The 18237-nt window shown below is 44.0% G+C and overlaps 1 protein-coding gene across 1 annotated transcript; it reads left to right on the plus strand.

Moving 5' to 3' along the window:
• Positions 1 to 1013: 1013 nt before the first annotated feature.
• Positions 1014 to 17064, plus strand: LOC131267784 (uncharacterized). Its single transcript, XM_058270739.1, is given in 22 exon segments — positions 1014 to 1114; positions 1174 to 1364; positions 1431 to 1837; positions 3397 to 3641; positions 3704 to 3891; positions 3956 to 4155; positions 5572 to 5584; positions 5645 to 5799; positions 5982 to 6205; positions 6292 to 6482; positions 6562 to 7019; positions 7551 to 7680; positions 7752 to 7906; positions 7971 to 8206; positions 8283 to 8473; positions 8537 to 8940; positions 12515 to 12668; positions 14562 to 15009; positions 15823 to 15961; positions 16064 to 16312; positions 16358 to 16577; positions 16658 to 17064. Coding segments are annotated over 22 exon segments (5106 nt in total).
• Positions 17065 to 18237: the final 1173 nt, after the last annotated feature.

Consider the following 18237-nt stretch of genomic DNA (forward strand, 5'->3'; position numbering starts at 1 on the left):
GTCGTTCGCGAGACACTGTTGTGTCGAAGGTTGGCGAGCCTCACTCTCGGTTGGGCACGCGACAAACTAATAGGTGAACACATCATCTCCGTGCTGCCGCCGATCAGTCCCGCCGCCGTGAGAAGCTTCGGTATACTGTCGCGTGTCGTAAATGTGACGTGACTGTCCCTTCCTTAACGCGCGTGAATGTATGTGAGTGCAGTGTGGCCAGTAACTCCCCTCAATCACGCTACCGATACACACATAACAGCGTCTAGCGTTTATGTTCAACGCCAACAATACGGAATCCAGTCGATCGCGTATGTGAGCAGTGAATTTGTAGGCGTGTGACTCGGTGGAGGCGTGAGCATTTGATTATAAAAGACCAGTGCGCGACCTCGCGCCATCACATACAACAACCTCAAACAGTGATCGCGCAGATCTTCCTTGAAGCTGGTGCCATCATCCTTTCAGATCGCTTTGCAATGCATCCTACAACGCTAGTGTTTTCGTTGTTGACGATCGTCTTCGGTCAGATCGTGTTGTCAAGTATGTAAAATACCGTTGTGCGTGATTTCTGAAAGCAATAGGTAACATTATTATTTCGTGTTATTTAGATCAACAACTAATGCCGAGAGCATGCAGCAGTGCCGAACCCTGTACGGATATTAGTCAGTGTGACTTGTTCGCTCCGTACCACACTATGCCCTCTAAGTGGAGCCCGGGTCTTAAGGATACCTTCATGGCTCGGTACTGTAAGAGGGAGGCGTCTCCAAGTGGTGGAAATGTGAGAACCCTTTAGTGCAGCACACTGGAAGTGTGGCCATCGTGCAAAAAACGTTTTGTTTGATTGTTCTTTCCATCCTCTCTACCATCATCAGCTGTTCAAAGTGTGCTGCCCAAAGTCTTCGGTGACTCAACCGACCAGAGCATTACGAAGAAGGATAGATCTGCTCGATCTGCAGGGCTGTGGACCGTACTCCGAGGATCGAATCGCGCATGGAAATAAAACAAGGCTGTTCCAATACCCTTGGATGGCGCTGCTCCGTAGCAACGGAGCGTGGATATGTGGCGGCACGCTGATCAACGATCGATACGTTCTTACGGCCGCACACTGTGTGAAAGATACGACGGTGTAAGCAACCATCGCCTTCCTTGATCGTAGACATAGCATAAAGTTCTCATCCTTTACAGTGATTCCGTGCGCTTGGGAGAGTATGACCTATCCCAAACAACGGATTGTGACCCGCGGGAGGATGCCTGTGCTCCACCTCCGCAAGACATTCGTATCGAGCGTACCATCATTCACGAGCAATACAGCGCTCGGCGCAAAATGAACGATATCGCCCTACTACGGCTAGCCCGGGATGCAACGAAGAACGAAAGTGCGTATCTACGACTCCAACGAGTGAACATATTGGTAACTAACCCATGTTTTGCTTTTCCCACAGATGTGATACCTATCTGCCTTCCGGTGACGCCCGAGCTGCAGCAGACGGCAATTAAATTTTTCTTCGTCGCCGGTTGGGGTACCACCGAAAATCAAACTCATTCCGATGTACTGCTGTTCACTAAACTGGTTCTGGTACCGAAGGATGAGTGCCAAACGGCGATCGCGAAGGAGGATCGCTACGTGAAAGTCGTCGACACCCAGATATGCGCAAGGGGCGAACAAAACCTTTCGGATAATTGCTCCGGCGACTCCGGTGGACCACTGAAGACGCTCAGCAACAATGCACGCTTCGTGCAGTACGGAGTGGTGTCGTATGGCTTGAGGACCTGCGGCAAACAGTCCGGCGTCGGCGTGTACACCAGAATTGAGAGCTACATCGACTGGATTCTGGATAAACTGGAGGACTGAGAAGTACGCATAGGATTGTACTTATTCTTTGATACTTAGCAGTATCCAGCTCGAACCGGCATTTTCAAACTGTACGACGTGATGATGCAATTCACAAAAAGGCATTCTGCCTCTATCGTTCAAATAAAAATACTCTGGAAGATATAAGAACAAAAATTACATGTTTTTGTTTTCTTCAAATCCAAAATAACAGTAACAGTAATTTTAAATATTGTTAGCTATTACAATACAATTTGCAAACTTCATTAGAACGTTCCAATCAGTTCGCTGTACATATGCTGAATGGAAATAATAACGTCATTCTCTGCACAACCGTATATTTTCACACCCTATACATCCCCTCATGGGTGCAAATGAAGTGGACGGTGCTCTTTCGCTAGAAATGGGATTCACTTCCAATATGAAGAGGATCGCAGGTATTCGTCATACAAGGGAATACCCGTTTCCATGATGACTAATATAAAGAACAGGAAAGAAATAAGGTTCTTGTAAGAACATTAAACAACCGTAGGCTTCCAATGCGAATTTAGTTTGATAGTTTCAACGTGTGGCATGTACAGCGGTTCTTAGTGAGGTCGTTGTCATGAAGCTCGACGATGCTCTGCATGGATATATCGCTTCTTTTTATTAGGAAATTCCCATACCACTGGCAGAAACCCCGAAATTCTAATTCTTTTTCATTTTGTCATCCCGTTCTTTCGCTCTTCGGCCTTATCTGAGCAATTAAAAGCCATCAACTGAACAGCGGCCAAGAGCAACGATTTATGCTTTTTAAATTATACAAAACTGTAGTAAGAAAAAAGAGCGACTTTAGATTGTTCTAGTTTATAGTGGGACTTCATACCGGTCTCTTCTTTTAGTTTGGTTCATCTTACGATTCCAGTTCTTTCCACGTGCGGTGAGAAAACCAGTTCTCGGAAACGCTCCTTTCGCGACCAAATTTGAAAGTTCACTGTCAAACAAAACTGAACCAACCAAAAGCGGTCCAAATCTGAAGCGGAAACCTTTCCGTGGAGAGAGATGACAAAATTATCTCTCGATCCCTTATGAGCAACGTTTTTGAATATGGAGGTGTGAGAATTTGATTATAGAAAACCGGTGTCAATCTCGCGCTATCGCACACAACAACCAGAAACATTGAACATTGAGTGTATCTTCCTTCAAGTTCGTGCCATCACTTCAGATCGTTTCACTATGGATTCTATTCCTCTAGTGTTTTCCCTGTGGACGATGATCCTCTTCATTCAGATCGTGTTGACAAGTATGTGATGGCATTTGTTTCCATCATCCAAAGGTTTCATTGCTGTTTTTTTGCTTTATAAAGATCAACAACGAATGTACAACAGTTGCAGCAGTGCAGAACCCTGTATCGACATTCGTCGGTGTGATTTGTTTGCTCCATATCACACTATGCCAGCCAGATGGAACGCAAGCCTTAAGGATACATTCATGACACGGTTCTGTGCGAAAGAGGCGTCAACCAACGGTGGAAATGTGAGAACACTTCAGTACAGCGCGAAGATTCTTTCGAAGTATCACCATCGTTATCTCAACAGGTGTTCAAAGTGTGCTGCCCTAAGTCTTCGACGACTCCACCGGCGAGAGAGTGGCGAAGAAGAATAGATCTGCTCGATCTGCAGGGTTGTGGCGTGTATTCCGAGGATCGAGTCGCGATTACTGTGCTGTTCCAATTTCCTTGGATGGCGTTGCTACGTAGTTATGGTTCGTGGATTTGTGGCGGTACGCTGATCAACGTTCGATACGTGCTTACGGCCGCACAATGTGTCAAAGATACGACGATGTAAGGATACCAAAACCGTTCCTTTGATCGCACATTCCGAATTGAATTTTCATTCTTTACAGCGATATTGTGCGGTTGGGTGAGTTCGATCTCAACCAACCGATCGATTGCTTCCCGAGGGCAGAATGTGCCCCGATCCCGCAAGATATTGCCATCGAGAGTACTATCATCCATGAGGAATACAGCGTCCGACGAAAAGTGAACGATATCGCGCTGCTACGGCTTGTCCATGCAGCAACCGAGAACGAAAGTACGTTTCCGGCCAGGTAGATGGCGTTGCACTGACCCATGTTCCATGCTCCATTTTCCCTCAGATGTGATCCCTATCTGTCTTCCGGTGACGCCCGAAATGGAGCCAGCAGTGGCGACATATTACGTAGCCGGATGGGGTACTAGGGAATATAAAAAGCATTCCAACGTACTGCATCATACAAAACTGATCCTGGTACCGAAGGATGAATGCCAGATGCAGATACGCAAAGAGGATCATTTGGTACAAATTTCCGATACACAGGTATGCGCCAGGAGCGTGAATAACCATTCGGATTATTGTTCCGCCGATACTGGTGGACCACTTAAATCGCTTGGCAAAAATGGACGCCTCGTGCAGTACGGAGTGGTGTCGTTTGGCTTGAGCGCCTGCGGAAAACAGTCAAACGCTGGCGTATACACCAGAGTGGAAAGCTTTATCGACTGGATAGTGGATAAACTGGAGGACTGAGGTGTGCACTCATCAAATTGTAGTACAATTCCAGCAATTTACACAACACAAAGTGTATTCAGCCTTTTCGTTCAAAAAAAAATTTCTTGAGAAAAAAAACACATGTTATCTTATCCAACAATCGTTTTACATTCTTATAAACTCATAAAAATGTTATAAACAAATATATTGCATTTCACAAGAAAGAAGCATTCTCATGCAATGTGGGTAGGATCCCACATATTTGTCACACCAAGGATTCCCCTTTAAGCGATGACTAACCTAAAAAAACAAAACAGAAACAAAGTTGTTGTAAGAACATTTGAGAACGAGAATCTTGCAAGGGAATTTACTTAAATGGTTGTTAAGTGTGGTATGTATGATGCATCTTAGCTCGTTCCTTCCTTGCCGTTACGCCCTGGATGCTATGCCATGGGAATACCGCTATATTAGGGAAAGCCGTATAGCCAACAGGCACAAAACCCGAAAATTCCTTTTTGTTTTCAAATTTTATCCACATGTCTCCACACCCGGCATCATCTGAATGATTATAAACCATAATGAAATCGTGGCTACATTTGATGTGTTGAAAATTGTTGGCAACAAAAAAGAGAAACAGTCCCTTCTTTTGGTTATGGTTCTTCGTTTTTGTGGTTTGTTGTGCGATAGTTAGCACGATCATGTCACCCTCTCCGCGCCTTCAGGGAAACCCAATTCTTTGAAACACTCCTTGCGCGACAAAACATTACAGATAACCCCCCTCTCCGTCAAAACAAATCACCCAAATCGGTAGCATCCCTACCACGGTGAAGAGTGGTAGCCAGCTACTGATGGTACAACCATTTAGCAGGCATCAATCTGTGTTGCCGGTTAATAAACCTTCACCTTTAATGTCGGTGGAAGTGGCGCCGCCGCCGGTATTCAATTAACTGTTTCTCTTGTGTATTGGTGGTCACGGGCTGCACACCACCAGACCACAGTCTGGCTGTGTGACGTCATAAAAAGCGACTCATAATGCTTTGTATGCTGATCATACATAGGCCCCTATCTGCAGGAGAGATGGAAGGTCGGCAATAAAATACCGAGGTGCCCTCCGGGATCGATCATTACATCCGCAAGCGTCGTTCGCGAGAATCATCGATCAAGCCGGTACCATCATCCCGAAGGAACGCGGTGCAAATGTATTCAATCAGTTCAGTGTTGTGGTTGTTGGCGATCGTTTCCTGTCAGGCGGTGGTAGAAAGTAAGTATTTGCTACCCTTTTGCTTTACACAACATATAAGATTCACGAAATCTCTTTTAGAATACAACGAATGCCACAATGGAGACGCATGCATCGACATTCGCCAGTGCGATTTGTTTGGTCCACACCACACTGTACCTAGCAAATGGACAGAAAGCCTTAAAAATGAATACCGCAGCCGAATCTGCGAGCGTGAATCAGTGCAGGGTGTGTTTGTGAGTAACATTTTGAATTTATTGATCTGATTGTGACGAAAGTACGCAAATAGTATTAAATGTGCGGGATCGAGTAAATTTCGTTTTCGCTAGTTGACGTGCTACGAAATAGCCGAGATCACTTCAACTGTTTTTTTGGGCTGATAACCAATCTGTATTGATGGAATCCAATTCTTCTGTAGGTTCATAGAGTTTGCTGCCCCTCCAAACGGGGAATAGAGCTGCTCGATTTGGACGGGTGTGGTATTAGCTCGGAAGATCGAATCTCAGGAGGATATACTGCAAGGCTGTTGCAGTTTCCTTGGATGGCCTTGCTGCGTAGCAGCGGACTTTGGATCTGTGGTGGGACGCTGATCAACGAAAGATATGTCCTGACGGCGGCGCACTGCGTGAGAAATAGAGAACTGTAAGTACCTTTAACCTTACAAAACCCCCCATACCTTTAGATTTGGGTCGAACGAAAGAATGTTACCGATCGATTTTTCTCCACAGAGATTACGTACGTCTGGGAGAGTTAGACCTCAACCAAACGATCGACTGTGACGGGCTGGACGATTTTTGTGCTGCCGAACCTCAAGATATTGCTGTCGAACGTGTTATCATGCACGAGGAATACAATAGTCGTCGAAAAGTGAACGATATCGCGCTGCTTCGTTTAGCCCAACCTGCCTTATTGAATGATAGTAAGTATCGAGAACTCGTATGCTATCATCCGGGAGTGTAGAAAGCATGTCGCTTGACTGTGTTTCGTTTTCGCACAAGGTGTCGTCCCAATCTGTCTCCCAGTAACGCCTGCCATGCAAACGGTACATTCGACATTCCTTGTGGCCGGTTGGGGATCTACGGAAAATGCACTGTTCTCCGACAAGCTCCGCTTCACTTTGGTGAACGTGATGACCAAGGATGATTGTCTAAAGCGACTACAAGAAGAAGTCGGTAGCGTGCGCCTCTACGACACACAGGTGTGCGCCATCGGTGCGAGGGCATTGTCGGATAACTGCGTCGGTGACTCTGGTGGACCGTTGAAAACCATAAGCAAGAACGCCCGGATCGTCCAGTACGGAGTGGTATCGTTTGGTCTAGCGTCCTGCGGTAAAAAGTCAGCCCCGGGCGTGTACACTCGGGTGGAAAGCTATATCGATTGGATTTTAGGAAAATTGGAGCCCTGAGGTAGCATTTCACAAAGAAAACACTGGATGAAGTTTTTTAAAGCGGAACAGGTACAATCAAATTAGGTCTAAGTAGTGTGGTGTGTCAGACAACAGCAAACAACGACAAAACACAATAATATCGAAGTAGCCTGGTATTCATTTTTAAATTGTGTCAGTGTTTCAATTTTTCTTAAATCATAAATCTTCAATGTGCATTTTAAATGAATACTTAAAAATTCTCATTAATGATCCGAAAAATGGAATACTCCCTTCAAAGGATGTCCTTCCCCCAAACACATGACAAAACATGATCGCGATATTCATGATGTTCCCCTCGCTTCGTAAAGGTTTGGGTGTATTTCATTTCTCATAAAAGAGACGTCATAAAATCGCGCCTTCAAACAGGCCTCTAGCTGGTAGTTATAGAGGAATTCCCCTCGCATAAATAACGGACACAAACACACATTAGGCCGTCTAACAAGTTGTGCCCTTAAAACTCCCCTATTCAATTACACACACACACCCATCGAGAGGTCTGAAGATAGACACCAACCCCCGGTTGGGGGGGTGTGATCATTCGCTTATATAAACAACCGGCAGTTTACCACAACGTCTCACTATAGCTTGAACCGTTCATTTCGAAGATCATCGCGTGAACGCTGCACAATGCAATCTACCGGTCTGGCGTTGTCACTGTTGGCGATCGTCGCCTGCCAAACTGCTGCGGCAAGTAAGTAAAATAATTTGAGTATGATGGCCTCTGCGTTATTTCTTCCGTTTACCACTTGTGTCTCTCACTAGTGTTCAACAGGTGCAGCAATGGAGATACTTGCATCGACATTCGTAACTGTGACCGTTTTGGTCCGTACCACACCGAGCCAAGCAAATGGTCCGCTATGCTCAAGGAAGACTTTCGAACACGGGTCTGCCAGCGGGAGTCAATAAATGGTGTGAATGTAAGTACCACTGAAAAATCTAATCTTCATCATGATGACTTAGTGTGGTACTCATTTCCGGCAGGTTTTTAAAGTGTGTTGTCCACCCGCGAGAGGATTAAAGACTAGACTAGACCTCCTTGATCTAGATCGATGTGGTGCGTACTCAGATGATCGAATCGCGTTCGGTAAAAATGCAAGGCTTTTTCAATTTCCCTGGATGGCGTTGCTGCGTAGCCGTGGCCATTGGATCTGTGGCGGTACATTGATCAACGAACGATATGTCCTGACGGCAGCACACTGCGTGCACCATAGGGCTATGTATGTGCCATCTACACGGATTCGTCCTCTTTTGCGGTTAGCTCACAGACTGTTACCTTGAACGCTCTCTTCACAGTGACTACGTGCGTCTGGGAGAGTTGGAGCTGAACCAAGCGATCGACTGCGACCTTCGGCAAGAGGTGTGTGCTCCCGAACCTCAGGACATCACAGTCGAACGTGTCATCATCCATGAGGAGTACAGCGTCCGGCGAAGGGTGAATGACATCGCGCTCTTACGGCTTGCCCGACCAGCAACTCTGCACGAAAGTAAGTACGGACACGCAGAGGGAAGTAACAACAATAAAAAATGGACCTTCATTTATTCATCAGGTGTCGTCCCAATCTGTCTTCCGGTGGCGCCTGCGATGCAGACGAAACTGTCCACTTACTACGTGGCCGGCTGGGGATCGACACAGAATGCCATTTCCTCCAACAAGCTTCAGTTCACCGAATTGAACCTAATGCCCAACGATGAATGCCTAACGCGGCTGCACGAGGAAGACAAGTACATGCGCCTCTTCGACACACAGGTGTGCGCCATCGGTGCCAGGGCTCTGTCGGACAATTGTGTCGGGGACTCCGGTGGACCGCTGAAATCGGTGAGCGTTAGTGCGCGATTCGTGCAGTACGGGGTTGTGTCTTATGGATTGAATTCATGCGGCAAGAAATCAGCCCCGGGCGTGTACACCCGTGTGGAAAGCTACATCGACTGGATATTAGATAGGAAGCCTGAGGTGCCAGACACTAGCACGGGGGCGAGAAAAGAACTGAAGGGACGGACTAACTGATTGCGGAAAATAATCCTGCGTTCATCGCATTGCCATTAAAAAAAACCTCAACATAATATATTAAATACAACTATGAAAAAACATTTATAAAAAGTAAAACCTTGTTGTTTTAATTACTATAAATCGGCTTAACAGTAAAGTTGATATATAAAGTTTAATAAAAAAAAGTAGAGTTATATTGTCTTGTGTTTAATTCCTAACAGTAACTAGATCAAACAGTGCATGAAAGAATTAATACTTTGAAAAAAAAATATAACTATTAAAATTATCAACATGGGAAGGGGGGACCCCCTCTCGAACCCTTATTTCGTTTTTTAATGATCAAGCTTTGATAACCAATATGATTCGTATGAGATGATGAGACTAATCTTTTTATATTATTTTTAAGTTTGTAGTTTCTCGGTTGGATCTTTTTATTTGAAGCATCCCCATTCTTTCAGAATTACGTATCATTCAACAGGGTGTTTCCTTGTCAGAACTTTTATAAAAAGCTGCAGAAAGTGGAGGTGTCCAACTAAGAATTTGAAAAGATCACACACATGAATCACGCGTTGACCATTCTACCATAGCAATGACTAATATTTTGAAATTAGCAACATGTCATTATAATGATACAGTATCTAGAATCAAGCTGAAATAGGTTAGTCATCGCATACAGATCGATTGCAAGTAGTGTCTACTTCTTATTTGATGCGACTTCTTCAAATGACATCCCACACATTTTTCAATCACGTGTTTGCTCAAATAAATCGACCCATTTTACAAACGTTGTGTCAACACACCGAACGGAATTGACGCGAATCTGGGAGAAACCTGTTTCGGCCTCAAAAACGGCAAAAACACATCTGCCCAGAAAACCCCTGCCGTACACTCTTAATGGGTAATCGCAACCATAAACGACGACTGGAAAATACTTCTGCTTCAAACTTTCCGGAAACTGCTCAAGCTATATTTAGCGACTGATCGCCCAGACTTTTAGCAGAGTAGGAGTGACAGAACGGATGAAGCTTCCTATTTAGCAGGCCAGACTCAATGGAAAATGTTTGTTGTAATGGTTCCTATGACAATGCTGATCGGTACAGCACGTGCTCACTGTTTGCAGCGGTATGCTGCTTTAGACTGCCATCATTAAAGCCATCATAACCATTTTGCGAAGATATGAAAAAGCACTAGCGATCGTATGAACAATCATGTACCACTCACCGACTTCCCGAAAAGACAAATCACGTTGACGACAGTTGTAGAGGAATACCAATAAAAAAAAAGGAGAATCATCAAAATAAGATCATTTCGCAGCTTTTAAGAGTGAATAAATGTGTAATGTTTATCAACTTGAACCAAATGAACATAATGCGTGCGCAAAGAAACTAGCAAACCCCACAAAAGATAAGGAACAGAATCATTACCTGACGGTGAGGAGAACGTTGATATATGTAATTGAAAGTAGCTTCCCGAGAAACATAGATAAGTGACATTCGACGCGTAAAGTGAGCCTGGCGTTATTCATGCTCAGACATGTGACAGACACATGGCCAAGTATGGGAACTAGCCAGTGAATGCGATAACGCGTAATCGTGGAACTTATGATCGCAGTAAAAAGAAGAAAAGGATAATCCATTCTGCGTAGCCAGATTCACACGTATACTAAACAAAAACACAGTTCCATACCAAAAATAAATTCGGATATAAAAGAAGAAGAAATTATGCTAAAAAAATAATGCTAAAAAAAATGTTCAGTGAAAGTTTATATTGAAAATATGAGACCGATTTCTTAAAAGCGACGAAATAAAAATATCCCTCTTATTTTTCAACCTCAAGCCAGCCTCGTTTGACGTTTATTTAATACGTTTACGTTTATTTAATAAAATTCGATCTCGAACGGAAAATTTACGAGCATGGGATAAACCTGATCCAGCTAACAAAATCAGCCATCTGCCGCGAGAATCCATGTTGAAGACTCCATGTTGGATACCCGGAACAATAAAGGGCAATTGGAAAGTAATTTTCTACGGAATTTTACGCCTACTTCTGTAACAATTGTTGACAACGAACCGGCCAAGCTGTAACTTTATCGTAATAAATCCACTGCAACCTTAGAAGCACACAGCGATAACCGGAACCGGAACCGGATTTGACGGTCAAAAGACCATTGGTGTACCAACCAATGGGTCGATACAATGATGTTTCCTATGAAGCAAACATGCTGACATCTTTATCAAAAACATCAGCTAGTTGGAGTAGACTAAACGGGACCAATAAATACGGCCCCACCCTGAAAAATCCGCTCATTCATATTGAAAGCGGCCTACGAAAAAGTAGTACGTAAGTAGTAAGTACATTACTCAAAAAGCGCAAAGTCATGGAATCGACAAAGCTTCTATTCTGGCTGTTGCTGATCACCGCCTACCACACAGGTTTAGCAGGTGAGAGTCAATTGGTTTGCTGTTCGCAACCACTGATAAATCGGTTCCGTTTCATTCAGCAGACAATAAGTGCGACGACGGGTACGAGTGTATCGACATTCGCAAGTGTGATCACTTTGCTCCAAAACTCAATAGGCCGGATATGTGGCCTGAGAGCCTAATGGAAGATCTTCACAGTCGGGTATGCAAAAACCCCGAAGTTGGTACTAATAATGTAAGTATTTAACCGAATGCGAAGAAAGTGTATCTTCACCATAAAGGATATTGCAGATACACTGTTCTTAAGTCACGTGATTCAACATTGTTGATCGTGCTCTGTCGTCAGGTATATACGGTTTGCTGCGAAAAAGTGAGGAGAAGGCGAGAGGAGTTACTTGATCTACAAAATTGTGGATCACCATTCGATGCTCAAATCGCGTACGGAAACGAGTCTCGGCTTTATCAAAACCCTTGGATGGCGCTGCTAAGGTATCAGGATGGCTGGCGATGCGCTGGAACATTGATCAACGAGCGCTATATCCTGACTACGGCGCACTGTGTCAAGAATCAAACTTTGTACGTAATCTGCAACTCCTTCTGCTTGAGCTTAAAGATCTTCTTGTAACAAAGGAATTCTTTAACTGTGCAGAGAACACGTGACCCTGGGAGAGTTCAATCTAGGTGAACCGATCGATTGTGACCAATCGGGTATGCAATGCGCCCCCGCTCCGCAAAATATTTCCATCGAGCGTATTATCATTCACGAAAATTATCATACCCGACCCAAGGGGAATAATATCGCACTGCTACGGCTTGCAAAAGCGGTAACTTTGAACGAAAGCAAGTAGAAACCCCCACAATGTTTACCATGCACAAGCGTGTAATCTCTCTATGTATGCTTTTTCTATGCTAACTAGATGTGACGCCAATCTGTCTGCCGGTAACGCCTTCGATGAGGAAGCATTTTCGTATGTTTAGCGCAGTCGGCTGGGGACGAATGGAAAATTGTACAATGTCTCGCAGTCTGCAGCGTACCAAAATGGCCCTCTTGTCCCACGATGCATGCAAACAGTGGTTACCCGACAAACCTAAACGCATACGTCACACTAACACGCTAGTGTGTGCAACCGGTGTTCTGTCTGCAAACGGTCTCGGTGATGCTGGAGGACCACTGCAAACAATCAGCAAAAACGCCGGTCGCTATCGCTACGTCCAGTACGGAATTTTTGCGTATGGGACAGCTTTCTGCGGCAATGTGCGTTACCCTGGAACGTATATTCGAGTGGAGAGCTTCGTCGACTGGATTTTGGACAAACTAGAGGAATAGAGTAAGGGAATAACCATGGCGCAGCAGCTCTCAATTTCGAGTCTAGCATCGCCCGGTATTACGAACGACTGATCATCGATCTACACTAGCTCTTCTGGGAGAGAGGTCAAGTCCCACAGTTTGAATCAAGTGCGTTCGTTCATAAAACTGAAGGAAAACGAGGCTTACTGTTACTATTTATTTTGTTAAAAAATATCTGTTACTGTTATCTTAATTTTTACTGGAATAAATTAGGTTCAGCAACTATAAAAAGAATATGTGAAAAAATGTTGAGATATTTCTCAATTATTTCATCTTATACATTTGCGAATTGAAGAAAATCACACACATGAATCACACGTTTAATTATTCTACCATACCATTCCATTCTAATTAAAACCAGGAACTTGGTACATGCGTGATATATTGTGATATGTAATTGCATAAGTGTAATGTTAGCAAAAACTCATTCTATGTAGGTTATCATGCATGATGTAAGATTTGAAGCATACAGCGACATTCAAAGAAAGGATATCACAAATCTAAATGTAAATGTACCACAACTGTACCTCGGTAAGAGTGTACCAAATTCAACGCATCAAACCATAAATATCTCACTGTTTTCGAAAGTAAACATGTAGAAGAGTTCTTTAAAAAGAAAGTACTAACCTAAGGCGTACGCTAACATTCTGATATCATGCGCGGTGCGTAATAGACGTGCTATGAACAGTATCAACAAGAAACAGTTCTCCTCATGGAGCGGATGGACATTGCAGGCCGAGATAGACCTTCCAACTTCCAGTTCCTATCATTGAAAGCTTTTTCATGAGAAAATGAATGCGTACCCCGGGAAATGGGGACCTATGACCTATAAATATGATATGCATCCTCAAAGGACCGCACATAACTATCCGAAGTATTCAACGAGAAAAGTCGACGAGTGAAGCGCCGTACCCCAAAAACGCAGAATCATGCATTCGGTCAATCTGGTTACCTGGTTGTTGCTGATTATCGCCTACTGGATCGTTTTAGCAAGTAAATCTCAACCACTGATCAATCAATTTCGTTTGTAAAGTTGCGTTTCTTTCAGCGTCCAACAAGTGCCCGATTGGGTACGAATGTGTTGACATTCGCAAGTGTGATCGGTTTGCCCCATACCTCTATAAATTGAATTCTTGGTCCAAGAGCCTAAGAAGGGAACTTAAAACTCTACACTGCAGTAATAAGATAGAAGTTTTAATGAAAGTGAGTGTTCGATTGCATATGAAGGACTTTCATCTTTAGCACTTATGCTTTTAATGCAAGTATATTTTTTAAGGTATACAAGGTTTGCTGTGCAAGTGTGAAAAAAAGACAGGAGGAGCTTCTAGATCCGCAAATTTGCGGTTTAGTATTAAGTACGCGGGACGCGTACGAAACCGAGACTAAGTTGTACCAACACCCTTGGATAGCGCTGCTACATGATCATAAAATCTGGCTGTGCTTGGGAACATTGATAAACGAGCGCTACATCCTGACCGCGGCGCACTGTGTGAAGAATGAAAAGTTGTACGTTATCTGCAACTACTTCACCATAAGAGGAAAGATCTAATCGTTCCATCCGGAATTGATTTATTTTGTAGAAATTTCGTGCGCCTGGGAGAGTTCGACCTAAGTCAGCGGATCGATTGTGACCAGTTGGGTTGGGGTTGTGCTCCCGCTCCGCAAGATATTCCAATCGATCGTGCCATCATTCACAAGAATTACAATTCTAGACGCAAACAGAATGACATCGCACTTATAAGGCTTGCACATCAGGCAACGTTAACAAAAAATGAGTATAAACCCACAATATTTTCACCATACACCAACTTTCACAGCGAAATCATCAATCAAATTCTCCTGTTTCCTGTATCAACAAGATGTGAAACCCATCTGTCTGCCGGTTACGCCAGAACTGAAAGAAAATGAGCCGTGGTATAAAGTGACCAGCTGGGATCAAACGGAAAACGGTATGATGTCTGGAAAACTGCAGAGTGCCGAAGTGAACTTGTTGCCGCAGGATGCATGCAACACATGGATTGCTCAGGTAGATAAATACATTCGCAACACTAACACTCAAGTGTGTGCTTTGGGAGCGGCTAATATGTCCGAACACTGTCGAGGTGACTCCGGTGGACCCCTGCTAACAAGAACAGGTACTGGTTACTACGTCCAGTACGGAGTCATTTCGTATGGTTTATTTTCCTGCGGGAAGGACCCTTTCCCTGGAATCTATACCCGAGTGGCAAGCTTCATCGACTGGATTTTGGAGAATCTAGAAGAATGAAGGAGAACTGCAGTGCACAAGTGGTTTAGAATCCTAAAAACTCAAAACTTGTATCTCTGCAGGTGCATGGGCTACTTCTATCTTTATTCTTTAGTAAATAAATTAAATAAAAAAATAAAAAAAATAGAGAAAAGCAACAAAATTCATTATGCTTATGCTACGATATGAATCAATTGATTCATCTAGGTTATTAATTCGAGAATATCTCAGATATCTGACACGTTCCGTCCGATAAGCTGCCATGACGCATTGCGGATCTGAACGTAGTACCTGCGAAATAGAAAAGAAAATCCGTATCTTTCCCCTGATTTCCAAAGTGAACACGTCATACCGGTCAAGAGATCGCAAGTTCGCGCCTCCAACATCATGTGTCGCGTGCCGCGATAGATGTTATTGCTTCCCGCACATTAAAAATAGATACCCATACATCCGCTCCAGTACTTCGCTACCCCTTAAATAATTCCCCTCTTTTTTAATTTAGACACACCCGTGCAACGATGCAGCACAAGCACAATCAAACTTGAGGTCTTGACGGTAGACCCCCTCGACCGGTGGGGGGAATGATTGTTCGCTTATAAAAGTAACCGGCAGTATAGAGCAACCCCTCATTAAAGCTGCGGGCTATTGAGGCGAAGATCAATCGAGTGAACGCTGCAAAATGCAATCAACCGCTCAGGTGTTGTCGCTGTTGGCGATCGTCGCCTGTCAAACTGCTGTGACAAGTAAGTTACCATACACGTTGTTAGTTGTCATTGTTCTACTGTGCCCAAAGCTGATTAGTTGTGTTTCCTATAAGTGTTTAATCGGTGCAGCGATGGAGACACCTGCATCGATATTCGACAGTGCGACCGGTTTGGACCATATTACAACGAACCCGCCAAGTGGTCTCCTAGCATTAGGGAAGAATTTAAGAATCGCTTTTGTCAACGGGAATCATCCAATGGTGTCAATGTAAGCATATTACTAGCTAGCAAGTGTAGTGCAGTATAGTTACCATAGCCTACTAAACCGTCTCCGATTGCTTCGAACCAACCATTCTCGCCGTCTCGATAGGTCTACAAGGTTTGCTGCACCCAGCCTGCTGTGACCACGCCAGCCGGAAAGTTGACGCAAAGACTAGATCTGCTCGACCTAGAGAATTGTGGTCCGTATTCGGAGGATCGAATCGCGTTTGGCAGTAACGCTAAGCTGTTCCAATACCCTTGGATGGCGCTGCTCCGTAGTCAGGGAAAATGGATCTGCGGTGGTTCACTGATCAACGATCGTTACGTCTTGACGGCGGCGCACTGTGTCAAGAGCAGAGTATTGTATGTAACGAATTGCTTCCTCATCTGTCTCTTATCGTAGGACGATTCTCATAATTTTTATCGTCACAGTGATTTCGTGCGCCTCGGGGAATTTGAGCTGAATCGGACAATCGATTGCGATCTGCGGAACGAGGAGTGTGCCCCGGCCCCGCAAGACATTGCCGTCGAGCGTGATATCATGCACGAGGGTTACAGTGCGAGGCGGAAGCAGAACGACATTGCACTGCTTCGCCTGGCTCGGGCAGCAACTTTGAATGAAAGTAAGTACTTTTCGAACTACTCCAAAGAGTGCATCACAAACGTGAGGGATGTGTACATCTGCCTATTCATTTATCTGCAGATGTGAAGCCGATCTGTCTTCCTGTGGGAGACGCATTGCAGACGATCATCCCCTCGTACTACGTTACCGGCTGGGGATCCACCGAGAACAGTCTGTTCTCCAACAAACTGCAGTTCGCCGAACAGCAGCTGGTACCGCTGGACGAATGCCAAACACAGCTCACCGAGGAGGACAAGCACGTGCGCCTTATCGACACGCAGATGTGCGCCATCGGGGTGAAAAATCTATCGGAAAATTGCATCGGTGACTCGGGAGGGCCGCTCAAGTCGGTCAGCATTAATGCGCGTTACGTTCAGTACGGTGTGGTGTCGTTTGGACTAAATTCCTGCGGCAAGAAGAGCGCCCCCGGCGTGTACACCCGTGTGGAGAGCTACATGGACTGGATTTTGAGCAATCTAGAGGATTGAGAAGCTACTGATGGTTAGAGTTAGATAGTGATTATAAAGTAAAACGGTATAGTTTAAGTAAATATTGCTAAAAATACGTACAATCTCACTTTGAAACGACATTTTTGCGGCCATAAATTGCCACTCATATACCTGAAGTACCTCAACAGTACCTACTACAATGAAATTATATTATTAAAACAAAAATAATAAATAGAACGGTGTAATAAAAGTTCCAATTGCCATTCTGATCTTATTCATTTGTAAAACTCATGGAGTCAAACATATGCTTGATGATAACACAAATACTACAAACAGTTAGGCATCAAAAAAACATCTTAATTCACGTTAGGTACCTCCCACCTTAGGATGTAAAATCTACCATCACCTGGAAATTTCCTGAGCAACACCAGAAAATCCGGTTATCAAGCCAAACATTACGGAAATTTTTTGAATGACACTTTTTTGGTGGATTTTTTGATAAAACGTAAGCAGTTTGGGGCAGTGAAAACTCTCCGTCCATTGAAATAACAGTAAAACGAACGATAAAGTGGAATTCCCACGAGCTGCGTAGAAATGAGAGAGCCTGAATTGAGCTACGTTTTTGTTAGCACGTTGCGTACAGCTAGTTCAAAGAACGGAAACCACGTGCTTGCTTTTCCAGTGCAGCCCCGGCGCTGGTCACTCACCGTAGATCTCACATCACAAACGGCGTTCCTTAGGGGGACAATCTCACAATCACCAACATAACCATTTAAATGCTGCTGAAATTCCCACATTTAAACGACGGTCGATCGTCACTGGTCGAACCAGTTCCGAAGTTGAACGAACAGATAGCGTCTGGCTGCAGTGTGGATCATTTCTCTTCTCTTTCAATTCCTCGATGTACTCCAAACATTGACCGCACTATGGAATATTGTATGGTCTACTTTCTACTGGACACTAAAAGTTTAGGAAATTCCCTTAATTATAAACAAAGCATCATCAGTTCCCTTTTAAGCGGTCAGGGTCGTTTGAAAAATAAATCGTTTTTTCAAAGCGAGGATACCACAATATTTGAAGGTCCTTAAAGATTAGTAAAGTAAGAAGTTAGATCAACCTACTGATCATACTTTGCTGTACGAATACAAGAAATAGAGTGAAAGTTTTAGAAGGTTAATTTTATTATTTACCATATAGCAACAAGTGATTAAA

The sequence above is a fragment of the Anopheles coustani genome, chromosome 2 (genome assembly GCF_943734705.1).
Source record: "Anopheles coustani chromosome 2, idAnoCousDA_361_x.2, whole genome shotgun sequence".
Lineage (NCBI taxonomy): Eukaryota > Metazoa > Arthropoda > Insecta > Diptera > Culicidae > Anopheles > Anopheles coustani.